Raw genomic sequence first — 23,216 nt, 5'->3', positions numbered from 1 at the left:
CTTGGTGGCTGGGTTTAGTTGTGGTTTATACCTTGGTGATGTTATGGGTTCTATTCCAGACCACTACAATAAAGTGAATATCACAATATGTCACATGAATTTATTTGTTTCACAGTGCATACAAGTTATGTTTACACTATACTATATACGCTATACTACACTATACTGTATATAAGTATGTTTCTGAAAAGTTTAAATATTATAAATATGTCAAAATGTGACAGAGACACAAAGGGAGCATATGCTGTTGGGAAAATGGTGCTGATAGACTTACACAGGGTTGCCATATACACAATTTGTAAAAGATAAAAAACCAAAAACACAGTATCTGTGAAGCTCAATAAAATTAGGTGTCTCTGCATTTCTCATAGGTAAAGTCTACTAGAAATTAATTTTGATTGGGATTATTCAGGAGTGTCTTAATTTCTCCTTTGGTTTTTAAGGATAGTTTGGCTGGATATGGAATCTTTGGTTTTCTTTCAGCACATTGAATATGTTATCCTATTGCCTTCTGGTCTCCATAATGTGCGATGAGAAGTTAGGTGTTAGTCTTATTGAGGATCCCCTGTGTGATTGTTGCTATCTCTTGCTACTTTCAATATTTTCCCTTTGTCCATGGCTCTCAGCAGTTAGTTTTGATGTTTTTTCCCCCATGTATATCCTAGAGTTTATCCTACTTGTAGTTGACTGAATTTCTTAGATGGTCGGGTTAATATTTATTATCCCATTTGGGAAATGTTCAGCCATTATTCAAATATCCCTCAGTCCCTTTTCCCTCTCCTCTCCCTTTGGGAGTGATAGTCGCATTCCAAAGGTCTCTATTATTCTGGTCATCTTTCCCCTGCCCCTGTTTCTAATAACAGATCATCTTGACTGACTTTGCAATAATTGAAAGAAAAAAAAGCAAAGAACTTGAAGAACTCTTTGGTTTCAAAATTTTAGGTTTAAAAAATTTTTATTGAGGTTCTCTTTGTATTCAGTGAGGCATTTTCAAACGTTCTTAAGTTCTTTAAACTTAGCTTCCATTAGCCCACTGAATTTACTTGAAATAGCTAAGTTAAAGTCTTTCCATGGTAAGTCTACATCTGGGTTTCCTAAAGAACACTTTCTACTGACAGCTTTTGCATGTGTGTGTGTTCCATACATTCTTGTTTCTTTTCATGTTTCATAGTTTATTAAAAAGTGGACATGTTAAATAGTATAATGTGGCAACTCTGAAAATCAGACGTAACCCTTCTGGGGATTTGTTTTGCACCTATTTGTTCTTATGGTTGTATGCCTAGTTAAATTCCTCACTAATTCTTTTTCATGTGTGGCCACGGAATTATCTACACGGCTAGCTTAATGGTCAATTAGTAAGTGAACATTTTCTTTAATTTAATGATTAAACAGAGAGATTAAATTAATGATTAAACAGAGATAAAAGCCATTAAATCTCCCCCATTTGCTCAAAGGCTCTGTATGTTTGTAGAGCATGTCTAGAACATTCTGGCAGGCAATTTACAATGTCTCCTTAGCCTTCACTTCTTACTGGTTCAGAGGCTCAAAGTCAGTCAGTAGTGAGAGATTAGGACCTTCCTAGATCTTTCCAGAGCATGCACAGTTCTACACACACACACACACACACACACACACACACAACCACACATGGCTTTCTGGATTCCCAAAAATACATCAGAGCCTAGCAAATCTCCCGCTAGGCATACTAATGCCCAATTTTGTCAGGCTCGGCTGCTAATTACATCTTAGACAAATGTAATATTTGACAATTACAAGTGATTGGTTTCTCTTTTAAATGAAAAATCACGTCTAAGGATAAGGCTTTTCACAGACAGCAAGCTCTGAATTGAGTTAAATAACGACAAATCCTGACAATTGACTTTTCTGTGAACTGTAGACGGGTATAATAGTGACACTATTTACAGGCTTTTCTCTTTTTTTGTCATTGTTTAGTTGTTGTTGTTTTGTTTTCATTTGTTGCTTTGTTTTTCTCTGTCTTGTTTTTTGTGCATATTATTATCTCTGCAGGTCTAGCTAGATAAGATAGACAGGATAAACAATCTGGAGGAGAAAAGAGTGGGACTGGCAGTTCTAGGGGGACATGGGAGAGGAGCAAGGGGAAAGGAAGTGGGTGTTAACAAACCCAGGGACAAAGTAACAACAAGTAATTCAAAATCAATGGTGAGGAGGGTGTAGGAGGCCTGGGAGGGCTTGATTAAGGGCAATGTAACTGAAAGGAATTACTGAAACTCAAATGAAGGCTGAGCATGATAGTGGGACATATATTTATAGGTTTAATATTAAGGTAGGAAATGGACATTAGGCCTCCACTCAAGTATTCCCTCAATGCAAGAACACTGTTCTTTCAAACTGGCATTCCATGATGCTCACCTTCCCGACAGGATGGCTGAAGACAAAGTGAGTTCACAAGCAAATGTGATGAAGAAAGCAGATGGTTCCCAACTATCAAAAGATCTGGGGTCTTAAAGATATGAAGATAAACAAGTGGCCATCTAGCTGAGAAGCAACAAAGCCCACATGGAAGAAGCGCACCAGACTGTGATCACAAGATGTCAATGGGATCAGGTCTCAGATGTCAAAGAACAAAAAGTCATATCCTTGTGAATGAGAGGGAGTGCAGAGTGGGGACCAAAGCCCATCTGTAGGCAACTGGACATCCTCTTACAGAAGGGTTGCGAGGTGGAGACAAGCCAGTCAGGACGCAGTGTAGCAACCATGAAACATATAACTTTCCTCTAGTTCTTAAATTCTTCCGCCGACCCCCAAGTATTATGATCCAAATTCAACCTTACAAATCCGGCTAGACCAGAGTATATACACTGGTACAGATAGGAACGGGAAACATAGGGAATTCAGACAGATGAACTCCTCAGCACCTGTGGTGAGAGTGGTGATACCGGAAGGGTGGAGTGAAAGGAGGGATAGAAAGGGGGAACCAATTACAAGGATCTACCTATAACCCCCTCTGAGGGGAACAGACAACAGAAAAGTAGGTGACGGGAGACGTCGGACAGTGTAAGACATGGCAAAATAATAATTTATAAAATATCAAGGGTTTGTGAGGAAGGGGTGTGGGGAGGGAGGAGGAAAATGAGGATATTAAGGGCTCAAGTAGAAGGCAAATATTTTGAGAATGATGATGGCAACAATGTACAAATGTGCTTGACACAATGGGTGTATGCATGGATTGTGATCAGAGTTGTTTAAACCCACTTTCCTAGGGATAGTGATCCCATAGGTCAGAGCAGAAAGAAAGCCACCTAGAGTCTCTTCCGTTGCAATCTTTATGAAAGCAGACTGCCATGCCTTTCTTCCATGGAACATCGGGTGGGTTCAAACCACCAACCATTTGCTTTGCAGATAAGCGCTTAACGACTGCACCACCAGGGTTCCTCGCTGTCTCTTCTGGGTTACTGGCTTTCATATACTCTACCTGTGAGGCTGTTGGTTTTCAACTGTACTGCAAGGTAGAGAAGAGGAGAGGGAGGTAGGACTAGGGCAAGTCAAAATGCCACAAAGTTGGCTGTTCTTAGCAAGATTCGGCCATTTGTCTTGAATAAAGTGCCTTGCATTGTAGAAAGTATTTAATTTTCAGAGTCGTGAAAGAGTTGATTTTGGCAATTTTTGCCAAGGTTCTCAGTGCATTGATGGAGGAGCAGATTGTTAAAGGACCTTGCTGTGCCATTCTGGAAACAACACACTACCCATTTGTTTTGTTTTTAATAGATTCCACTAATACCTTAAACTTATCCACTTGATTCTGCATTTTCTGAACTTCTTAAAAGTTCATATCATTAAGTTATTAATCATTATTACTTTAATATACTTATATCATAGTTTCCCTCTGGGGCCCCTTTGGCTCTGTTTTTAAGTCTGATTTTTGTTTTGTTTCTTTCTCCTTTTGTCCTATTTCTTTTATTATTATTAATCATTTTATTGAGGGGCCTAACAAATCTTATAAGAATCCCTCATTCAATTGTATTAAGCACGTGTGTACATGTGTTGCCATCAGCATATCCAAAACATTTACCTGAGCTCCTAGCATCAGCTCCTCATTTTCTCCCCTCCTTCCTCCATGCCCCCTTGATAATTTCTATATTATTCTTTTTTTTTATGTCTTATACCAGCTGCTGTCTCATTTCACCACTTTTCTGCTCTCTGTCCCCTGGGATGGGGGCCATCATTGTGATTAGTTCCCCTTTACTCCCCTACCACCTTACCCTCCTAATATAGCTGCTCCCCTAACTGGTCCTGAAGGGTTTATCTGTTCTGGATTCCCTTTGTTGCAAGCTCTTATCTGTACCAGCATACATGTTCTGGTCTAGCCAGATTTGTAAGGTAGAATTGGGATCATGGTAGTGTGGAGGGAGGAAGCATTAAAGAACTAAGAGGAAGGTTGTGTGTTTCATCAGTGCTATACTGCACCCTGACTGGCTTTTCTCCTCCTTGTGGCCCTTCTGACATGGGTGTCCAATTGACTACTGAAGGACTTTGTGTCTTCACTCTGCCCTCCCCCTCATTTCCATTGATATGCTTTTTGTTTGTTTGTTTTGTTTTTGGTCTTTGATACCTGGTACCTGATCCCATTAACACCTCATGATCACACAGGCTGGTGTGCTTCTTGCATGTGGGCTTTGTTGCTTCTCAGCTAGATGGCCAATTATTTATCTTCAAGCCTTTGAAATTCCAGACACTATATCTTAGGATAGCCGGGCACCATCAGCTTTCTTCACCACATATGTTTATGCACCCATTTTTGTCTCCAGTGATCCTGCCAGGGAAAGTGAGCATCACAGAATGCTGTGTTAGTAGAACAAATTGTTCTTGCATTGAGGAAGTACTTGAGTGGGGGACCAACGTCCATCTGCTACTGTAATACTTTATAAATAGATATATGTATATAGATCTATTCCCCTGTCATTGCATACAAATGTATTTACATGTATACATGCCTGTATTTGGACCTCTATAAATGTCTTTTGCCTCCCAGTTCTTTCCTCAATTTCCTTTTACTTTTCTCCCGTCCCACTATCAGTTCGGCCTTCATTCTGGTTTTGGTAATTCCCCTTGATCGAGCTCCCCCACCCCGCCCACCTCCAAGCATCCTATGCTCTCCTCACCATCCATTTTAGATCACTTATTCTTCCCTTGTTCCTCAGTTTGTTGGCACCCCTCTCCTTTCCCCCATCTCTCCCTTTCCTGTGTCCCCAGGATCTGTTGGTCCCATTGTTCTCTCCTCCAAATTGTTCTCTGGCCTATCTTGTCCAGATAGACATGCGTAGACAATAATACACACAAAAACAAAGCAGAGCAAAACATAACAAAAAAGATGACAAAAAATAAATCAACAACAGCTAATGCAACAAAACAAAAAAGAAAAACAGCAAAAACTGAAAAGTCCTCAGGCAGTTCCAGGTCTGTCTGTTGACCTTTATGAGTTTTCTCCAGTTGAGTCCACTGGTGTGCCACACCCCAGCCCCCAGGTGCACCTCTGGCATTCCTCGGGGGCTTCGTTGCTTTGCTCCCCTTGCTGCTTCACTGTATACCCTTAGTGTTCACCCCAGTGCGGTGGGGTCGGATCGGGCACCTCTCCCACACAGTGTCCCTAGTGGTGTTCCCGTTAGCGCTGTGTCATTGAGGGACATGTTGTCCTGTCTCCTGATGGGGCCGGCCCTGTGATCCTCTCTGTGCCTTGGCTGCTCTGAGCTGGAATACTGTCCTCAGGGCTTGGTGGGCCGGGTGTGTTCCACTCTCTCGTTCCCTCCAAGGTTGCACCTGATCAGTTCTGCCCCACTTCCTGAGCTGCAGCTCCAGTGCTGTCCTCTGAAGTGCATTCTTCTGGGGTTGAGGGTACCCTTGTATTTGGAATTGAAGGCCAGTCCTATTTCTTGATTGTCTTAAATTTTTTCATTGAAGGCTTGACGTTATGAGTTAAAAATGATGGATTCTTTCGGTGATGATGTTTACCTCCAAGGATAATGTATCTTATTCTCCAACAGGTAACTAGAGTAGAGCAGGTCAACTGCAGTCCAAGCAGCATGGAGCTAACTTGGAAGTAATTTTGCAGTTCCTGTTTTCCTAGGCCTCCCTCGGATGCACTCCCTGTGAAACCATACCACTGCCATCGAGTCCGTTCCGGATCATAATCACACTGTCTAGGGTTCCTGGAACTGTAAGTCTTTGTGGGAGCAGACAGCCTCATCTTTTGCCCAGGGAGCAGCTGGTGGGTTTAAACTGCTGACCTTGCAGGTAGCAGTCCAATGTGTAACCCACAGTGCCCCCTACAACTAGAGTATACGCTATTTCCTTAACTTCAATTTTTGTTTCCTTAGCATGGGAAGACTGCTGAAAACTATGTTTTAGTTTATACTTGATTTCTTGGCCTCTTGCCCTCTGCAACATTTGGAAAAGGTCTCAGGGGAATATTGCCAAGTGTTGGGATCCCTTTTCTCTACCCCCTTTGGCTCCCTCTCTTAAGACCTGCCTGCTTTGGCAGTCCTGAGCTCCATTGGTTTTCTCCCCAACAAGAGTGAGATGGGGTGGGTTTTGCCTCTTTGCAGCTGCTCCCTGCTTGGTTTCTAATATAGATAGGGAACCGCCCCAACAGAGCCCACAGCTTAAAGAAAGTGTGGTTGACTCCATCATGCTGCCCTGCACACTGGGGTCTTGGACCCTCGACTTCCAGCTGTGTTGACGTCGCTCTACTGCCGTCCAAAGAGACTTCTCAATGTTGAAATGTGGAATTCGCCATTTCTAGCTTTTCCTTTTGTCTTAGAATGAGTGAGGTCTGCTACAGTTTCTCCAAGATGGTCAGAAGGAGCCGTCTCTCGCTCTACCGGTTTAGCCTCATTTAAGAACGTGATTCTTGTTCTCCAGTTAGATGGCATCGGCTCTCTTCGACGCTGCAAACCAGTTGTGTTATTTTTAATGAGATCTTTGTTTATCTGGTTTCTTTCATCTGTGCTGATATTCCTTGGACGTTCTAACCAAGTTCTTGTTGTGACCGAGGTTAAGCTGTTGCATGGTGTTCTGTTCTTTGGCAGAGGATAGAAGGAGCAGAGTATTAAAATGTGCATTTATACTGCCTTTGGCTGTAAACTGCCTGAAAGATGAAGTCATTCTCTTCTTCTTTCTTTTTGTAATGCTTTTTCTTGAGTAATGAATATGCTACTCAATTATCACAGAAGCTACTTTGATAATCACCTCATATTTTAAAAAGTCATTTACGTTGCAAATTTAACATAGCTTAGATGAATATCTTCAATTTCTCTTCTGAGATTAGAGAAATAGGTCTATTCTGACATAAAAGGAAATTTTAATGAACTCAACACACTAGTTAACATTTGTGGATTTGCACATGCTGGAGGCAAGCAGGATTTTATAGATCAGCTAAGACAACATTTGATATTGAAAATATTAAATCTCATCTGAGAGAAATTTCATTTTGCTCTGCTTAGATCCTGGAATAGCAACAATAAGCCTGCCTGTGTTTATATTTACAATTTTAAACAATGATGAAATTACATTACTACTTGCATTATTAGTTTTGCATTGTCATTTTTTTCTATACATGAGGAAGATAATAGGATTGGAGGGTTTTGTGTGGTACTCTCTCCACACCAAACTCACTGCCACCAAGTCAATGCTGACTCACAGTGACTCTCTGTGGGTTTCCAAGACTGTAACTCTTTATGGGAGTGGAAAGCCAGGTCTTTCTCTCTAGGTCCTCGGAGATGCTGGTGATTTCAAACTGCCAACCATGCAGATCACGCCCAACACATAACCACTACACCACCCGGGTTCTATGTGGCACTAGGGGTCACAAATCCTTTTTTGAATGTAACTAGGAAGTAAGGAGCCCTGGAGACACAGTCAGGTAAGCCTTGGACTGATAACTGCAAGGTTGAAGGTTCAATCCTTCCAGATGTTCTGCAGGAGAAAAATAGGGGTGTCTGCTCCTATAAAGATTTACAGCCCCAGTCAGAAGCTGTAATGGATTCAGAACGTAATGAGTCAGAATGGGTGTACTGGCAGTCGGTCCGGGGTTGCCTCCACTTGTAGACAGCACTCTGCTTTTCACTTGCTGTTTTTAAAGCCTGTCAATCTACCATTGGAAGGACCCATATTGGGAGATAATGGGGGAAAAAGAGGCAGACAAAACTATTTTATAGAATAAAACCTAGGGAAAAAACTGTTTTATAGATAACAACCTTAGATGGTTGGTAAATAAAGACGCGTCACATAAAAAGAGAAGCTCAAAAGAGCCAGAATACAAATATGCCAGTTTACTGTGAAAATATCAAAAAATCAATACGTCATCACATGTAGCAATTTTGAGAAAGGTATAGTTTCTGCCTTAAACCTTTTCAAATTCTAGGGTGCAATGTGGGAGAGTTTAATGGAAAGACCAAGTGGGTAAACAGTGAGGTAGCCCGTAGACAAAGAGGAATGGCTTTGAGTTTTGTTTTGTTTTTCTTCTAGCAGACCATACCCCCCCGGGGGTGGGGAGGGGGGAAGGATGCTGCCTGGTCCCACTCTCTAATGAAGTAGAATCTAGAGATACAGCCCACCTTCATCCTGTAACGGAACATGCCCAGCAAACTGGGAGTCCAGCCACAGGCACAGAGTACAGGATTGCAATGCATCATGGAAGGAGCGGTGCCTAGATGGGCGACAGTCACTGACTGTAGTGCAGATTCATAGTGCTCACAGCAAATCATCTGAAAAGATTATAAAAAGCAATCTCAGCCAGACACATCTAGCAATCTTCCGAGACTCTTGATCTAGTTTTCCCTCCATGGTTAAAAATCCCCACGGACTCTTTTTCAAAAGTAGTTCAGTCGGCCTTTCCTCCTACTCTGTACTCATCTGAAGCTCCACTGAAAGCTGCCCACCGTGGACAGGCCTTCCGGCAGAACAGTTTCCTGTCGCATCGCAACAAGCAGCCACCACTGGGAGACCAACTGGCAGGTAGTAGGATTACACATCACCTACCGCCATAGAATCCATTCCCATATCCAGGGACCTTCCAGAACAGAGTGGAACTGTGGTTTTCCGAGGCTGAACATCTGGATGGAAGCAGACTCCCTCATCTTTTTTCTGCAGAGGAACCTGGTGGGTTTGAGCCACCAGCCTTTCAATAGCGGCCCAACGCTGAACCCACTGCACCACCAGGGATCTTGGCATCACACACGCCTCCAGTTAATTCAAGTAGTAAATGGATGAATATGAACATTTTTTTTTAATTTCATTGTAATATCCGCGTATAAGGAAAACGTATAACCAACATACATATTTCACTGAGTTACGGTCCATTTGTTATTTACATGCTAGCATAAGGAATCCCATTTGAATAATTATATCTAGGTAATAAAAATGATATCTACTGAAGAAAACTAGTCAGTGAATTGTACAGGTAGCAGGCAGATGGGCAAGACAATATCATGCAAGTGACATTTACAGGAGTCAAGTTTGGGAAACACTGGAAAACAGTACCAAAGTCATTCCAGTCAAATAATGACAATGATAAAAACCATCTAGCCCCACCCTAGGGGTGCTTAGTTAATAAAAGAATAAAGGCTTTTAATACAGATGGCTCGAGCTGTGCATGCAGGTGGGCGGGCCTCTCAGGGTCCACTTGAGTGGCTTTCTCCTTGCCAACGCAGAACCGTTTCTGTTACAGATATGACTTCTTTTTCAAAACAAAACATGACGTCCAAGTCTCAAAATAAATTGTTTCACTGACCATGGACATGTGATTAACATTGGTATAGTACCACGCTGATAGGATTCTTGGTAAACAATGACTTGTTTCTGTTCTCTGGGCCACTTAGAGGAATTTGTGTAGCCCAAGGCTATTGGGATGCATAAGGCCGCAGATTACCCTTCAGGTGAGTGATAATCTGTCTTCAGCAATAGACACATCCTTCCTACTCGGGTGTCTACCCAGAGAATAGACTTAAGTCATCCCCCTTCCCCTGATACAGCCCCTTACGAAAGCAGCTAGCTCTCCTTTTCTTAGCAATTTCCAGAGAAAGGGAGACCATGGCTTTCGGTTTCAGACCCATTGGTGTTTTCTGTGTCTCTGCAAATTGAATTTTTCCCAACATTAATGAGAAGTTTCTTTCATTTCTAAGAACTGCCTCTTCCTGGTTGAGCCGATTCTGACTCACAGCCAGAGCAGACCTGCTCCATAGAGGAGGTCACCGGGACTTTTCTCCCATGGAGGGCCTAGGTTCAAACCAGTGACCTTTGGACTATCAGCAGAACATTCAGGTACTGTGCAACCAGGCCTTTCTTGTTTGATGGGAACCCCAGTGGCACAGTGGTTACATGTTCGGCTGCTAATCGGAAGGTCGGCTGTTTGAAACGACCAGTCACTCTGCGGGAGAGAGAGAGGGCTTTCTACAGCCTCAGAAACCCTCTGGGACAGCTCTACCCTGTCCTTTAGGGTGGCTATGAATCAGCATCGAGGCAATGGCCCTGAGGAGAGACATGAATAATATGCTAAAAACATAGGTAGTGGGATTTATTTCTAAAAACATGTTGTTACACAGATTAATCCCCTGGAGAATCCCCTTTGGCAACTGACCAGGGATGTAAACAGTCTTGCTATCAAAGTACATTTGTTCTCCCTTTTGACCCATATTAAATTGGTTCTAGTTTTGATTATTTTATGCTTTGTTTTGGATTGAGGTTTGTCTATTTGGTTGTTGTTGGGGAGTTTGGGGTATGTATTTCTTTCTATGAAATCCAGGATGGGCGACCCTATAGAGACAGAAACTAGATGAATAGTTTCTTCGGTTTATGGCAGAGGAGGCTGGGGAAGAACGAAGAGCTAATAAGAAGAAGTACACGAAGGAAGAAAATGTTCTGAAGTTGATCATGGGCACGATTACACAACCCTCTTTTAGTAGACGTCAACCACTGGATTGTGGGATATGTAACTTGCATGTCCATAAAACTTAAAATTCACAAACATGAGGATGTGCAGTTAGACAAAAGAGCATATAAACTATGTGTTTACTGTGCTAGTGAGATACTATAATTTATGAGCTCTATTTCAAGTCCTGCATCTGCAAGACTGTTCGTCATTGATATTCAGACACACAGCCAAACAAGCACATCATTTGTAACCGCTGGCGGAATTCATTCCAGAGAATGCACATCTCGATGTCCTTAAATTTTATTTGGTCACCCGGTTCCTCATCCTCACATGTCAGCACACATGGGAGAGTGGTACCGCTGGGCTGTGTTCCTTCTGCTGGACCGTAGGGTCAGTATGAGTCGGGTTCCGGGCACCTTAACAACAACTTACGAAGCGAGACACTAGCGTTAACCTTTATGAATCATCTGAAAGAATGGGAAAAGGCCATTCCAGAGAGACACGTTTAGTTAAGTGTCCTTCCCCGAGTATTAACCTATTTTTTTTCCTTGATGGTTCAAAGTCCTCCTCTAGCGGAGTGCATGCAGTTCGTTCCACTTGGGCGCCTGCCGGGCTGGAGTCAAGAACAGCTGCTTCACAACTCAGCATTATGAGCGCGGTGTGTGTCTCAACACATCACAGTTGCTGCGCAGAGAACAGATGGGACCCTGATCTCCCAGCAGACCCATTGGGCTTGATGTCTTGAATGTTAAACAATGATCCACAGAGATGGAGTCGTTTGTTTGCTCCACTTAAGAATTCCTTCCACCAACTGGCAGCCTTCACGTGCAGGTGCACGTGCGCAGGTCTGAGGCTTCCGCCCTAGGGGCCTCCCGGCACCCGGCCAGAGCTTTTGTTGACCAAGACAGACGTGTCTGAGCCTGGAATGTGGCAAAGCTGGTCAACACGCAGGGCTTTTCTCTGCTTCCAAACATATGTGAGGCAGAGCTGCCGCCCATGAAGGCCTGGTCGTCTCTGGAGGCTGCAAGTCAAGGAGGGCTTCTTTGGCAATCAAGGGGAGGAGGTCTATGTATCAGAGGACATATTCTGATCCACGAGCAAATTGTTTGAAGTTATTTTTAGGGCTAGACTTTAGTCTCAAGTGATCTTGACTGATAGTGTCTTAGGGAATGTGTGCTTAAAATAGAAATTATACCCTGAAAGATTTCTGGAAAGGCCAACGATTTTGTCGGTTAGATTTTATGTCAACTTGCCCAGGTGTGAAAGGGTAGGGAGGAGTCTGACCTATGGATCCGATTTTCAATAAGAAAGCCAAGGAGCAGCTTCTCCGTCCTCTCGCTGGCCCTCCCCCTTCATCATTACTGAGACGCTGCCTCCAGGGGTGGTCTTTAGTGGGGGCCAACCTCCAAGCTGTTGGTGACCTGCCGTGTTCCCACCAACCTTGTATCCAAGAGACCCTGCACCCGCCAGCCTGTGATCTCCCTGCTCCTTGCTTCACCTTTCTGCATCATCAGCCCTCAGCTATGCAATGTTGTATGTGTGTGGCAAGAGAGAACTAAATAAATAGACAAATATTTCTTCAAAAAGAAGAAGAACCAGTTCTGTAGGGTGCAGGGCCTTTTCATAAAGTGGGTCTCAAGATTACAGAATTAGAAATAATGATATATTGACCATTCTAACATATGATCTGCCTTAATAAGCCCCATAATTGTAAAAAATTGTAATATAGAATTCTATTCCTGCTGCCTTACTCTAGACCTTTTAGAAGCTCATTTATCTTTTCATACGGCATTATTTCAATTGTGTGAGCCCTTTTGGTCAGCAGTTTAAAACTAACCATTGTTCTACAGGAAGGTAGTGGAGAGTAACAATCTCCAAAATCCAGAGGCAGTTCTACCCTGTCCTACAGGATCACTGGTTTGGAACCAACGTGGTGGCGGTGAGTTTGGTGTTTTTATTTTAATGAAGAATATTAGTTTGGAGGTGATAATTCATTAGACCAGGCTCATACACCAAACCCAACCCAAACTCACTGACATCAAGTCAATTCTGACTTACAGCAACCCAATAGGACAGGGTAGAACTGCCTCTGAGAGTTTCTGAAACTGTAACTCTTTACAGGAGTCCAAAGCCTCATCTTTCTCTTATGAAGCAGCTAGTGGTTTCAAACTGCTGACCTTGCAGTGAGCAACCCAACTCAGAACCACTATCCCACCCCAGCTCCTTCAGCTCACACACCGATAGGAAGTATTAAAGCCAAACTTAGAACCTAGTTAACCACAAAACCCAGGTTTCCCCCTCTAAACCAATGTCTGCAAGGTATTATCCATGAGTCAGCAGGATAAATCTTGATGTGTTGATCAGCAGACCAGTGGCATACTACTAGATCATATCTTATATAGTAAACAGTAGAAATCCATTCATTTTTAAGAAGCATCTCCAAAGAGAAACACCTTCTCCAAAGTCATAAAGTCTGAGGTAGTTGGTTTATTGTGCCAACCTGGCTGATAAACACATGTGGGGTTAATTGAAGGGTGGAGAGATAAATGACTCCATGAGCCTCGCCTTTTGAGTTCTCTGGTCTCTTGCTTTGTGATGGTTGGACCAGGGTGAAGCTGCCTTAGCCAGTTCCCTGCTTTAGCTGGCAAGGCTCACTTCCTGCGCGACATCCCCAAATGGTTCTACCCCGACGCAGCCCTGGGTGCCGGAGCAGCCATGTGGAGACCCCTGCCAGTGCTGAGATGCTGACATGTTCACTGATTTGGCTTTCCTCCTGCAGTTGGCATCATTGTGTGTGTTTTGTGAGATGGAGGAGGATTTTGTGGATTGGTGTCGGACATATGGCTTAATGTTGGACTTGTGGGCTTGGGCAGCACTGGGTTGGGATGTTTTCTTGATGTGCACTTACCCTTTATATAAACCTCTCTCTTATACATGAGTTTCTGTGGATTTGTTTCTCTACAGCACCCAGACTAACACAGTCTATAATCACTACTATAGTCCCCGGTTTGCCCTAATGTGTTCCCAGGAACACTATGGAAGAGGAGTGCATGGTGTTTATCCTTTTTAAACCATGCCTGTTTTTGCTTCCCTTTCAAGGCTACTACATGTACATCGAGGCCTCCAACATGGTGTATGGGCAAAAAGCACGCCTCCTGTCCATGCCTCTGCGAGGGGCCGCCGGGAAACACTGCCTGACCTTCTTCCACCACATGTACGGGACGGGGACCGGCCTGTTGAGCGTCTACTTGAGAAGGAAAGGTGACCGTGGGGAGTCTCTCTTGTGGAAGAGGAGGGGGGAGCAGAGCATCTCCTGGCTCCGTGTGCTGCTCGAATACAGCTGTGACAGGCAACACCAGGTAAGTCAAAAGTAAAAATGTCAAATCCCAGTCAAGTGATGGGGAGGGCTGCTCGCATCTCTTGAGGCTCTTTCTTTTCCTTCCTACCGGTGCTACTCCCCCCTTTGCAGGGTCACAGATAAAGCAGGGTGTGTGTGAGAGAGTAAACATGACTGGCCTATAGATTGATTGAATCTGAGCCGTGACTGGGAAGGCAGACGGGGACTCGGAGAACAGCTTTGGGTACTTTGTGTCCTGCACATTTCCAAACCAGCTCTCACTCGCTGACTGCCATTGAGCTGATTCTGAGCCATAGCGATCCTATCGGACAGGGTAGAACTCCCCCGTGGGTGTCTGAAACCATAACTCTTTACTGGAGTAGAAAGCCTCATCTTTTTCGGGTGAAGCGGCTGGTGGTTTTGAATGGCTGGCCTTGAGGTCAGCAGCGCAGGGCTCCCCTGTCCAAACAAGCATCTCCCTTTTATCCAAACCTGGCATTACCCGAAGAGTTGCCCAGCTTGCTCTTCCACGCATCATTATCCATGTGCTGGTAAGAACGTTTGTTTGCAGGCTGTGGATTCAGAGTGTTTATGGTCCAGAGGAAATCGCTGGGTGGTGGCTACCAGCAGACAGGTTGGAGGTTCATCCCCTCCCAGAGGTGCCTGGTGATGCACTTCTCCTAAATATCAGTCACTGAGCAGAGTTCAGCTTTCATGCACGCTGGGAGTTGAAGCAACTCCACAGGAACTGGTGCTGCCCAGAGGCCGTTTATAAAGCCTCCATCTATGTCCATTCATCCTTCTGTCACTGCATTGAGTGTGAAAGGAGCGGAGAAAGTCTTAATCCTAAGACCCCTGTGTCTCCCCTGGGGTCCTCCCATGTGCTCTAGAAGTTGCCCGTCCTAGAGGATTCGGGCCATGAGAGAACCTGATCAACCGCCAGATCAAAACTCACTGCTATCATCAATTCTGACATGTAGCACCTTATAGGACAGGGTACAACTGCCCCCGTGGGTTTCTGAGACTAACTCTTTACAAGAATAGGAAGTCTCATTTTTCTCCCTAGGAGGGACTGGTGGTTTTGAACAGCTGACCTCGTGGTTAGCAGCCCATCATGTAACCACCATGCCACCGAGGCTCTACAGGACAGAGCTTTTTAAATTCCAGTAGGTGGTGTGGAGCACTTTAGAGGGCTCCAGAAACTTGGTGACTATGAGTCAGAATCCGCTCCATAGCAGTGAGTTTGCATTTAGTTGTCCTTTGACAGTCACCAGTTTCTCCTGCCTAAGGTGATGCAACAAGACAAGAGATAATCCGTGGACTCCTGTTTGTTCTTGAAATTGCCCAATAGAATTGTCAGGGATGACCTGAAGTGCAAAGCTCTGCTTCCACCTGGACCAGCACCTGTCTGCTCGAACTCCTGACTGACTTGTGTTAGTCTGGGTACATTAGAGAAACAAATCTACAGAAACTCATGTATAAGAGAGAGTTTATATGTATAGGAGACAAGTTATTAGCCTGAAACCCAAGAGTGGTGTCGACTAGCGATTTGGAAGTCTTGAGTCATTTTGAAAGGCGTTTGGGTGGTGCAGTGGCTAAGTGTTAGACTGCTGTGTTAGTCTGGGTACTTTAGAGAGAGTTTTATATAAAGGTTGAGTACACATCAAGAAAACATCCCAACCCAGTGCTGCCCAAACTCACAAGTCCCACATGAGCCCATATGTCCGACGCCAATCCACAAAGTCCTCCTCCATCTTACAAAACACACACAATGTCGCCGACTGCAGGAGGAAAGCAGCATCAGTGAATATATAAGCATCTCAGCACTGGCAGGGGTCTCCACACGGCTGCTCCAGCACCAAGGGCTACATTACGGTAGGTCCATGCGGCTTCTCCTTAGGGATGTCTTGCAGGAAGTGAGCCTTGCCAGCTGAATCAGGGAACTGGCTAAGGCAGCTGCACCCTGGTCCGACCATCACAAAGCAAGAGATCCAAGAACTCGAACTTGAAAGGTGAAGCTCACCAAGCCATTTATCCCTCCACCCTTCAATTAACCCCACATGTGTTTATCAGCCAGGTTGGCACAATAAGCTTTAACTATCTCATGACTCCTCCAACCCAAATCCTCATGGGAAGAGCTACCCAACCTAAGGGTTTATTTTGTGCCACGATAGGACTAAACTTAATATGCTCACAAGGTAATCCTGAAAGACAGGGTGACACCTATGTGGAATTGTCCTCAACTGATGAACAGGTAAGCACATGTAAGCCCTTGCTTCTCTGGGTACCCAGTGTCCAGCACAGATCACAAATGTAAAAAGGCCTTGATTCTATAGGAATCTGCAGTGGGGTTGGGGGCAAGATCATTGCCATCCAAACCTAGGAGCAGAATTTTGGAGTGGTACAAACCTGTCTGGCATTGCTCACTACAGATTAGGAAGTAAGGCACAAGTCAACTGTGCTTACCTTGCATATTGATTCATCTGACAATGATTCTATAGATCAACATGGGGAGAGAGAGTGACACTCGGGCAGCCTGGTTTCATTCGTGGCATTGCATTGTTCAAAAGACCGAGTGGCAGAGGGAAGATGTGCTGTTATCCAGGAAAGGCCCATTATCTCCATGTGAATAAAACCGAGAAAACTAAGGATATGGTGAAGAATAAGTAATAGCCCCAGGAATGATTTTGATGGTAGTGATTCAGTGTCTGTTTACAGAAGGAGAGTGAATCATTCAGTACCTTACTAATATGTGTAATTCATTCTCAGAGATGATGGATTGATTCTGTTAGGCTATTAGGGTGCTCATAAATTAAAATCACTGCTATTGAGTCAATTTCCACTCATAGCAACCCTATAAGACGAGTAATACTGTCCCTGTGGGTTTCTGAGACTTAAAATCTTTATGAGAATATAAAGTCTCATCTTTCTCCCATGCAGCAGTTGGTGGTTTTGAACGACTGACCTTGTGGTTTGCAACCCAACGCATAATGCAATGCATCATCAGGGCTCCTCGGGCATTCCTATGTCTACTCTATTCAGATTGTTTCCAAGGCATGGTTGTAGGGCCAGTAGCCTCAGCAATGCCTGAAATACAAAGTCACCAAAATACAGGGTCCTGTATTTAAAACTACAAAATGCAGGGTCCTGGCTTAAAACTACAGAATTGGGCCCTCTAGAAACCCATCCAGCAGCCTGTGCCTCTCCAGGGGATCCCAATGTGTGCAAAAAGTGGAGATTCTAACCAAGTCAAGTGGAATCCGAAGTGCTGTGGGTGATACTTTTATAAATCATCAAGTAATGCTGATGCTCAGGACCTCTAGAAATGGGCTTCTGGGGATTAGGTGCTTTCTCAGCTTCCAAGGTCAGGTTTGGGCACAGGGTTTTGCACATACTAGGCTGGTCCTTTGAAATGTCTTTCAAATACAAAATAAAGAGACATCTGGACTGGCATCTTGGGGAAATCAAAATCCAAGGATGTAGAATGGCCCTGGGGGGGTGAGGGGAGCGTTGCAGCTCAGCAAACCTCCCCTTTGACTGAGAATGAAATCGCTGTGTCAGTCTGTCTCAGGGAATTTTCCTCTGGACTTAAGATTCTTCGGAAATCTCAAACACCTGCAAGGTGACCAGGCTGAATAGGTGGGTCCAGAGACTCTGGTGTCTAATAAAGTCCACGGAGCCTCGGGCCCTAATGCACTGGCCATCTTCTGCAAGAGAGATGCCATGCCAGGAGCTGTGCATGTGTTCTTTCAGCGAATAGCTCCATTTTACAGATGGGGAACAGTAAATGCCCGCTGGTACATGGCAGAGAGCAAATCCAAACCCAGATCGGTCACCTTCCAAAGGCTATGACCAACCAAACCCAAACCCATTGTCATCTTGTCCATTCACAGCCATCCCTAGCACTGCTCCCTAGGGTTTCCATGGACGTAAATCTTGATGGGAGCAGACAGCCTCATCTTTCACTCTCAGAGTGACTGGCGGGTTTGAACCACAGACTTTTAGGTTAGCAGCCCAAGGTTTAGCCCACAGTGCCACTAAGGCTCTTCCTCCGAAAACATCCTCATGATCCTGGCATAACATAAGCACTGGATGGACTGGGAGAAACCTTATCCTCTCTGAGATCGTTTATACACTTGCAAAGTGGGACAAACAATTCCTTCTTTGCTGCCATAAGGAAGGTTAGAGGGAGGGTCAAATGGGGGGGGGGATGTGCATGAAACAGTTCTGTTCCCTTTCAAGTAGCAAAATATAAAGACAAGTTCTTATTATTCCTAAAGACCTATCCCTCCAAGATCCTCCTGGTCTTTAATTCATGTCACTGTGGCCGACCTGGGATTTCAGCATCCAGGCTGAACCCCTGCAGTGTGAGGCCAAAGCTGCTCATTTAATAAATATTTATCCATCATTTGCTATTCTAGAAGCTGGGCATACTGTAATGAATAAAAAATATCAAGTTCCTGCTCTTTTAGAGTTTACATTCTAGTAGGGAAGTGCTTTAAAAGATAAATCAAAACTATATAGCATCACAGAGATAGGAAAAATGAAATCTTGATATATAGGGCAATATGGATGGAATGTGAAACATTAGACTGAGTGAAATAAGGCAATCACAACAGGACAAATATTGTACAACCCCACTTACCTAAGAAGACCAGGAAGATGTCTAGAGACTCATATTTAGGTCAAGAGGGAGAGGGGGCTAATGGGGATGAAGGACTGCATTGGGTAAAGTAGGATGGCATCGCAGTTATTTAATGGTTGCCAATCAGTTGTCCACCACAAAATGCTGAACTGTCAAAACTAGTGTAAAAGATATATTTACAACAATGACCAAAAATAAGAAACGTAGTCATTGCTGAGGCTGTTTATGTATAACTAAACATCTGTGGGATTAATTTCCTACGTTTGAAAGTTTGGGGATGTGGTTTCATGGGACATCCAGTTAATTGGCCTAATATCAATTCATGTTTCTGCTCTAGCTCCTCATTAGTGGTGTAGTGACTGAGGTCTTAAAAGTTTAAAAGCAGCCATGGGAAGTCCAGCAAGTGGTCTCTGTCTGCATGGAGCAGCAGGAGAAGGAGAGTCGAGACGAGGAACAGGGTATGAAATGTGTGTGAACAACCACTGCTTATGTTCAAGGATTTTACAGAGGCATCTGGATCCAAAGGGAGAAAAACATAGGGCAGAGTTTCACATTCTCACAGATTTGCTGGAACCACTTTCAGGGGTAGATGAACCCCTGAAACTATTGCCCTGGGATAATCCTTACCCCTTAAACCAATAATATCCCCTGGGGTCTTCTTTTTAAATCATTTTATTGGGAGCTCTTACAGATACTATAACAATCCAAAATTCAATTAGATCAAGCATAATTGTCCATTTGCTGCCACCATCATTTTCAAAACATTTTCTTTCTTCTTGAACTTTTTGATATCAGCTCCCCTGTAGCCCCTCCCTCCCCAACCCTACCTCTCCAGCAACCCCCACTGTTACATTGTTATATTATATATAATAAGTCGAGGTTTTCAGCACATTTTTAATGCAGTTTTTGTGGTAAAATTTGGTGCCTCCAAAGCCCACATGGAAGAAGTACACCAGTCTGTGTGATGACGAGGTGCTAAGGTATCAGGTATCAGGCATCATAGTACAAAATATCATATCATTGTGAATGAGGGGCAGAGCGGAGTAGGGACCCAAAGCCCCTCTGTAGGCAACTGGACACCCTCTTACGGAAGGGCTGCAGGGAGGAGACAAGCCAGACAGGGTGCTGTGCAGCAACGATGAAGCACACAACTTTCTTCTAGTTCCTAAATGCTTCCTCCCCTCCACTATCATGATCCCAATTCTACCTTACAAATCCAGCTAGACCAGAGGATGTACACTGGTACAGATAGGAACTGAAAACACAGGGAATCAAGGATGGATGATCCCTTCAGGACCAGTGGTGAGAGTGGTGATACTGGGTGGGTGGAGGGAAGGTGGGGTGGAAAGGAAGAACAGATTACAAGAATCTACGTAGAACCTCCTCACTGGGGGATGGACAACAGTAAAGTGAGTGAAGGGAGACGTTGGACAGTGTAAGACATGACAAAATTATAATTTATAAATTATCAAGGGTTCATGAGGGAAGGGGAAGTGAAGAGGGAGGGGGAAAATGAGGAGTTGATGCCAAAGACTTAAGTGGAGAGCAAATGTTTTGAGAATAATGAGAGCAACGAATGTACAGATATGCTTTACACATTGATCTATGTATGGATTGTGATAAGAGTTGTATGAGCACCCAATAAAATGATTTTGTAAAAATTAGGTGCCTCAACTAAAGCCTCAGGTACCCTGCCCAGGGTCACTGTGAGTCAGAATTGACTCAACAGCAGTAGGTGTAGGGTTTCTAGAGTCAGTAGCAGTGGGTTTGGGTAGTACTATTGCCCTTTGAGATTGACCCTATGGGGAAAACTTGGGGGTGACCTCCAGAGAACTTTCGAGTCAACCATATAAGAGAAATACGTCAAATTCCAAAATTCTAATCATGCTTCAATTTTAGGGATGAATTCAAGCAGAACCTAACTTACTATGGGAGCACAGTTCTATTCTGAAACACATGGGTGCCCATGAGTCAGAAAGGAACTCCCTGAGACTGGTCTTTGTTGCCAAGGAGCCTTCAGCCTCTGGCACCTCCATTTGCACAGGCACCATGAATCCTAGGGAATGTTCTAGATGGGGAGGGTCGAGCAAGCATTTCTAGGTAAGCATTTCTGGGAATTGCCTACAGAGATTTTGGAAGAAAGGGACCCGACTCTCCAAAGGTCCAATCATTTGTTGTAAATTAATTTTTAAGCTCTAAATCATGGTTAGCTTCTGTTGTCTATGTTTGAGTTTGTAAGTTTTGTATTCTGTTCCATCTAAACTTCCAGCCCGACTAACCGTGGGTCTGCCCCTAACTGGCATGCACTGTCAGCATGCCTATAGTTCTAATGCAAACTTAATTGTTTTTCAGATCATTTTTGAAGCCATTCGTGGGATATCAATACGAAGCGATATTGCGATCGATGATGTTAAATTTCAGGCAGGACCCTGCGCAGGTGATGATATTATTCTTAATTGCATAAGCTTGATTGGAAATGGATTTTGCAAACCAGCCTCGATGGAGAAAATGCAAATTATGTATTTCTTTTGCTAGTACAAGAGAGAGAGAGGGAGCGAGAGGGAGAATATGCTTACCATCTCTTTGTCTTCCCTAACAGAAATGGAAGACTCAGCTCAGCAATCTTCAGGAGATGCTGAAGATGTAAATGAAATTGAGTATTAAGAATTGGATTAACTAAGTAAATAGACACGTACCTCGCTTCAATCAAAATGACAACAAAATGAACGAATAGTGGGCAATCAGAACAATTTCCTAAGTTATGAAATGACTGGGGAGCACCCTTCTTCGATATTTTGCAAAAATACTGACTCAGGACTTTTTTTGGCCGGGGTTGGGGGGTTGTGTGGGGTGGGGGTGGGGGCACATGACAACTGTTACTAGAAGTGCAGGCTGTTGGTTTTTCATAGATCATTCATCTTTATGATTGTTCCCCTTAAAAATACAATTGTACTCTAGTGTAGTCATTGTAAAGGACACAAGTCAAGGGCACAATCAGATTGACAGGTGCTTACTTAGTCTGCATTCAGTGAATGTATTGGGAGGAGAATCGCTCTTGTGGGTTTCCATTAGCATTTCAGGCATCATAAGTCATTCTCAAGTGTCTGTCGTATCTGCAGATTGCGTGCAGGTTTTTTTATGGTAACAAGTCGGTTTAGGAAAATGAAGTCTTATTTTCTATGGTTTTTCATAGAAGGGGAATATTAATGACAGTGTAAGTCAGTATTCGTGAATGCTGCATTACAAGCTAATGCTGCCCTCTTATCCCTCCTCTGAACCACTTTTGAGAGTCACAATAAATACATAGATAGAAATTGTACCCTTTACTGGTAGAGCAGGCTTGGAAACGATTATGCATGCACATCCAATGCTTTTTATAAATGTTCAACAACAGTGCTGGTTTTCTATAATAAATGTTTTGGTAAAGTTTAGAGAAACATGACTTTGAGCAAGCCTCTAAACTACTACTTTCTACTTTCATTTTTAGAAATGTAAGTACATTTTTGTGAACCAATACAACTCTTATGAAATTTTAAAAATTGCTTAATAAAAAGACATTTGAAATACCCTTCCCTCGAAATCAACTCATTTCTGTGTTATTTTTCGTTTATGGGGATCTCTTCACTATGTAATTGCAGATTCTAATGTGAATGTTCATTCAAATTAAGATTCAAAAATTCCAAATCACAATTAGTGTTTCCCCAGCCCTTTTAATAAGGAGACCTGGTGGTGCTGTCGGGTAAGTATTGAACTGCTAACTGTAAGACCAGTGCTTCCACCCTACCAGCTCCTTCAAGGGATAAAGATGATACTGTCCATTCTCGCTAAAGAGTGGCAGCCTCAGAAGCCCCATATAGGGTGCTATGAGTTGCTGTGGGTTTGGTTTGGTTTCAACCCTCTTATTCATGACATAAATACTGGCAAAGAAGTCTTTTTCTTTTGGGTATTCTTGGCTATAATCTTTTTATAGTGTAATTGAGATATAATTACATATCGTGCGACCCAATAGTTCAATCATGTTCAAAAGAGTTGTGCATTCAGCACAATTACTTTGGAACATTTTTTCTGTCTTAGGCCAACTGCGGTTGGCGCCCCCTTTCCTCCCACCTCCCCTTCTGTGCCCCCATGGGATTATTAACCCTGTCATCTTCATAGATCTACCCATCCCGACTTACCTGTGCAGAAAAACATATATATGACCAAACAGCAACAATGACCCAAATAAAACAGAGGGAAAAAGACTCAATCAAAAAGAAAGCAGGAAATATATAAAACAGAGAATTATCTCTCTTTTTAAAAATCATTTTATTGGGGGCTCTTGCAGCTCT

At 43.5% G+C, this 23,216-nt stretch overlaps 1 protein-coding gene across 1 annotated transcript in view; it reads left to right on the top strand.

Moving 5' to 3' along the window:
- Nucleotides 1-21,711, top strand: part of MAMDC2 (MAM domain containing 2) — a 205,021-nt gene extending 183,310 nt beyond the window's left edge. The window contains exons 12-14 of the mRNA XM_075559075.1: nucleotides 14,006-14,265; nucleotides 21,241-21,325; nucleotides 21,488-21,711. Coding sequence (XP_075415190.1) covers nucleotides 14,006-14,265; nucleotides 21,241-21,325; nucleotides 21,488-21,552 — 410 coding nt within the window. The 3' untranslated portion in view covers nucleotides 21,553-21,711. The remainder of the gene's footprint in view (nucleotides 1-14,005; nucleotides 14,266-21,240; nucleotides 21,326-21,487) is intronic.
- The last annotated feature ends 1,505 nt before the right edge of the window (nucleotides 21,712-23,216 follow it).

The sequence above is a fragment of the Tenrec ecaudatus genome, chromosome 10 (genome assembly GCF_050624435.1).
Source record: "Tenrec ecaudatus isolate mTenEca1 chromosome 10, mTenEca1.hap1, whole genome shotgun sequence".
NCBI lineage: Eukaryota > Metazoa > Chordata > Mammalia > Afrosoricida > Tenrecidae > Tenrec > Tenrec ecaudatus.
The sequence above is the reverse complement of the archived record's forward strand: the minus strand, read 5'-3'. Positions and strand labels throughout refer to the sequence as shown.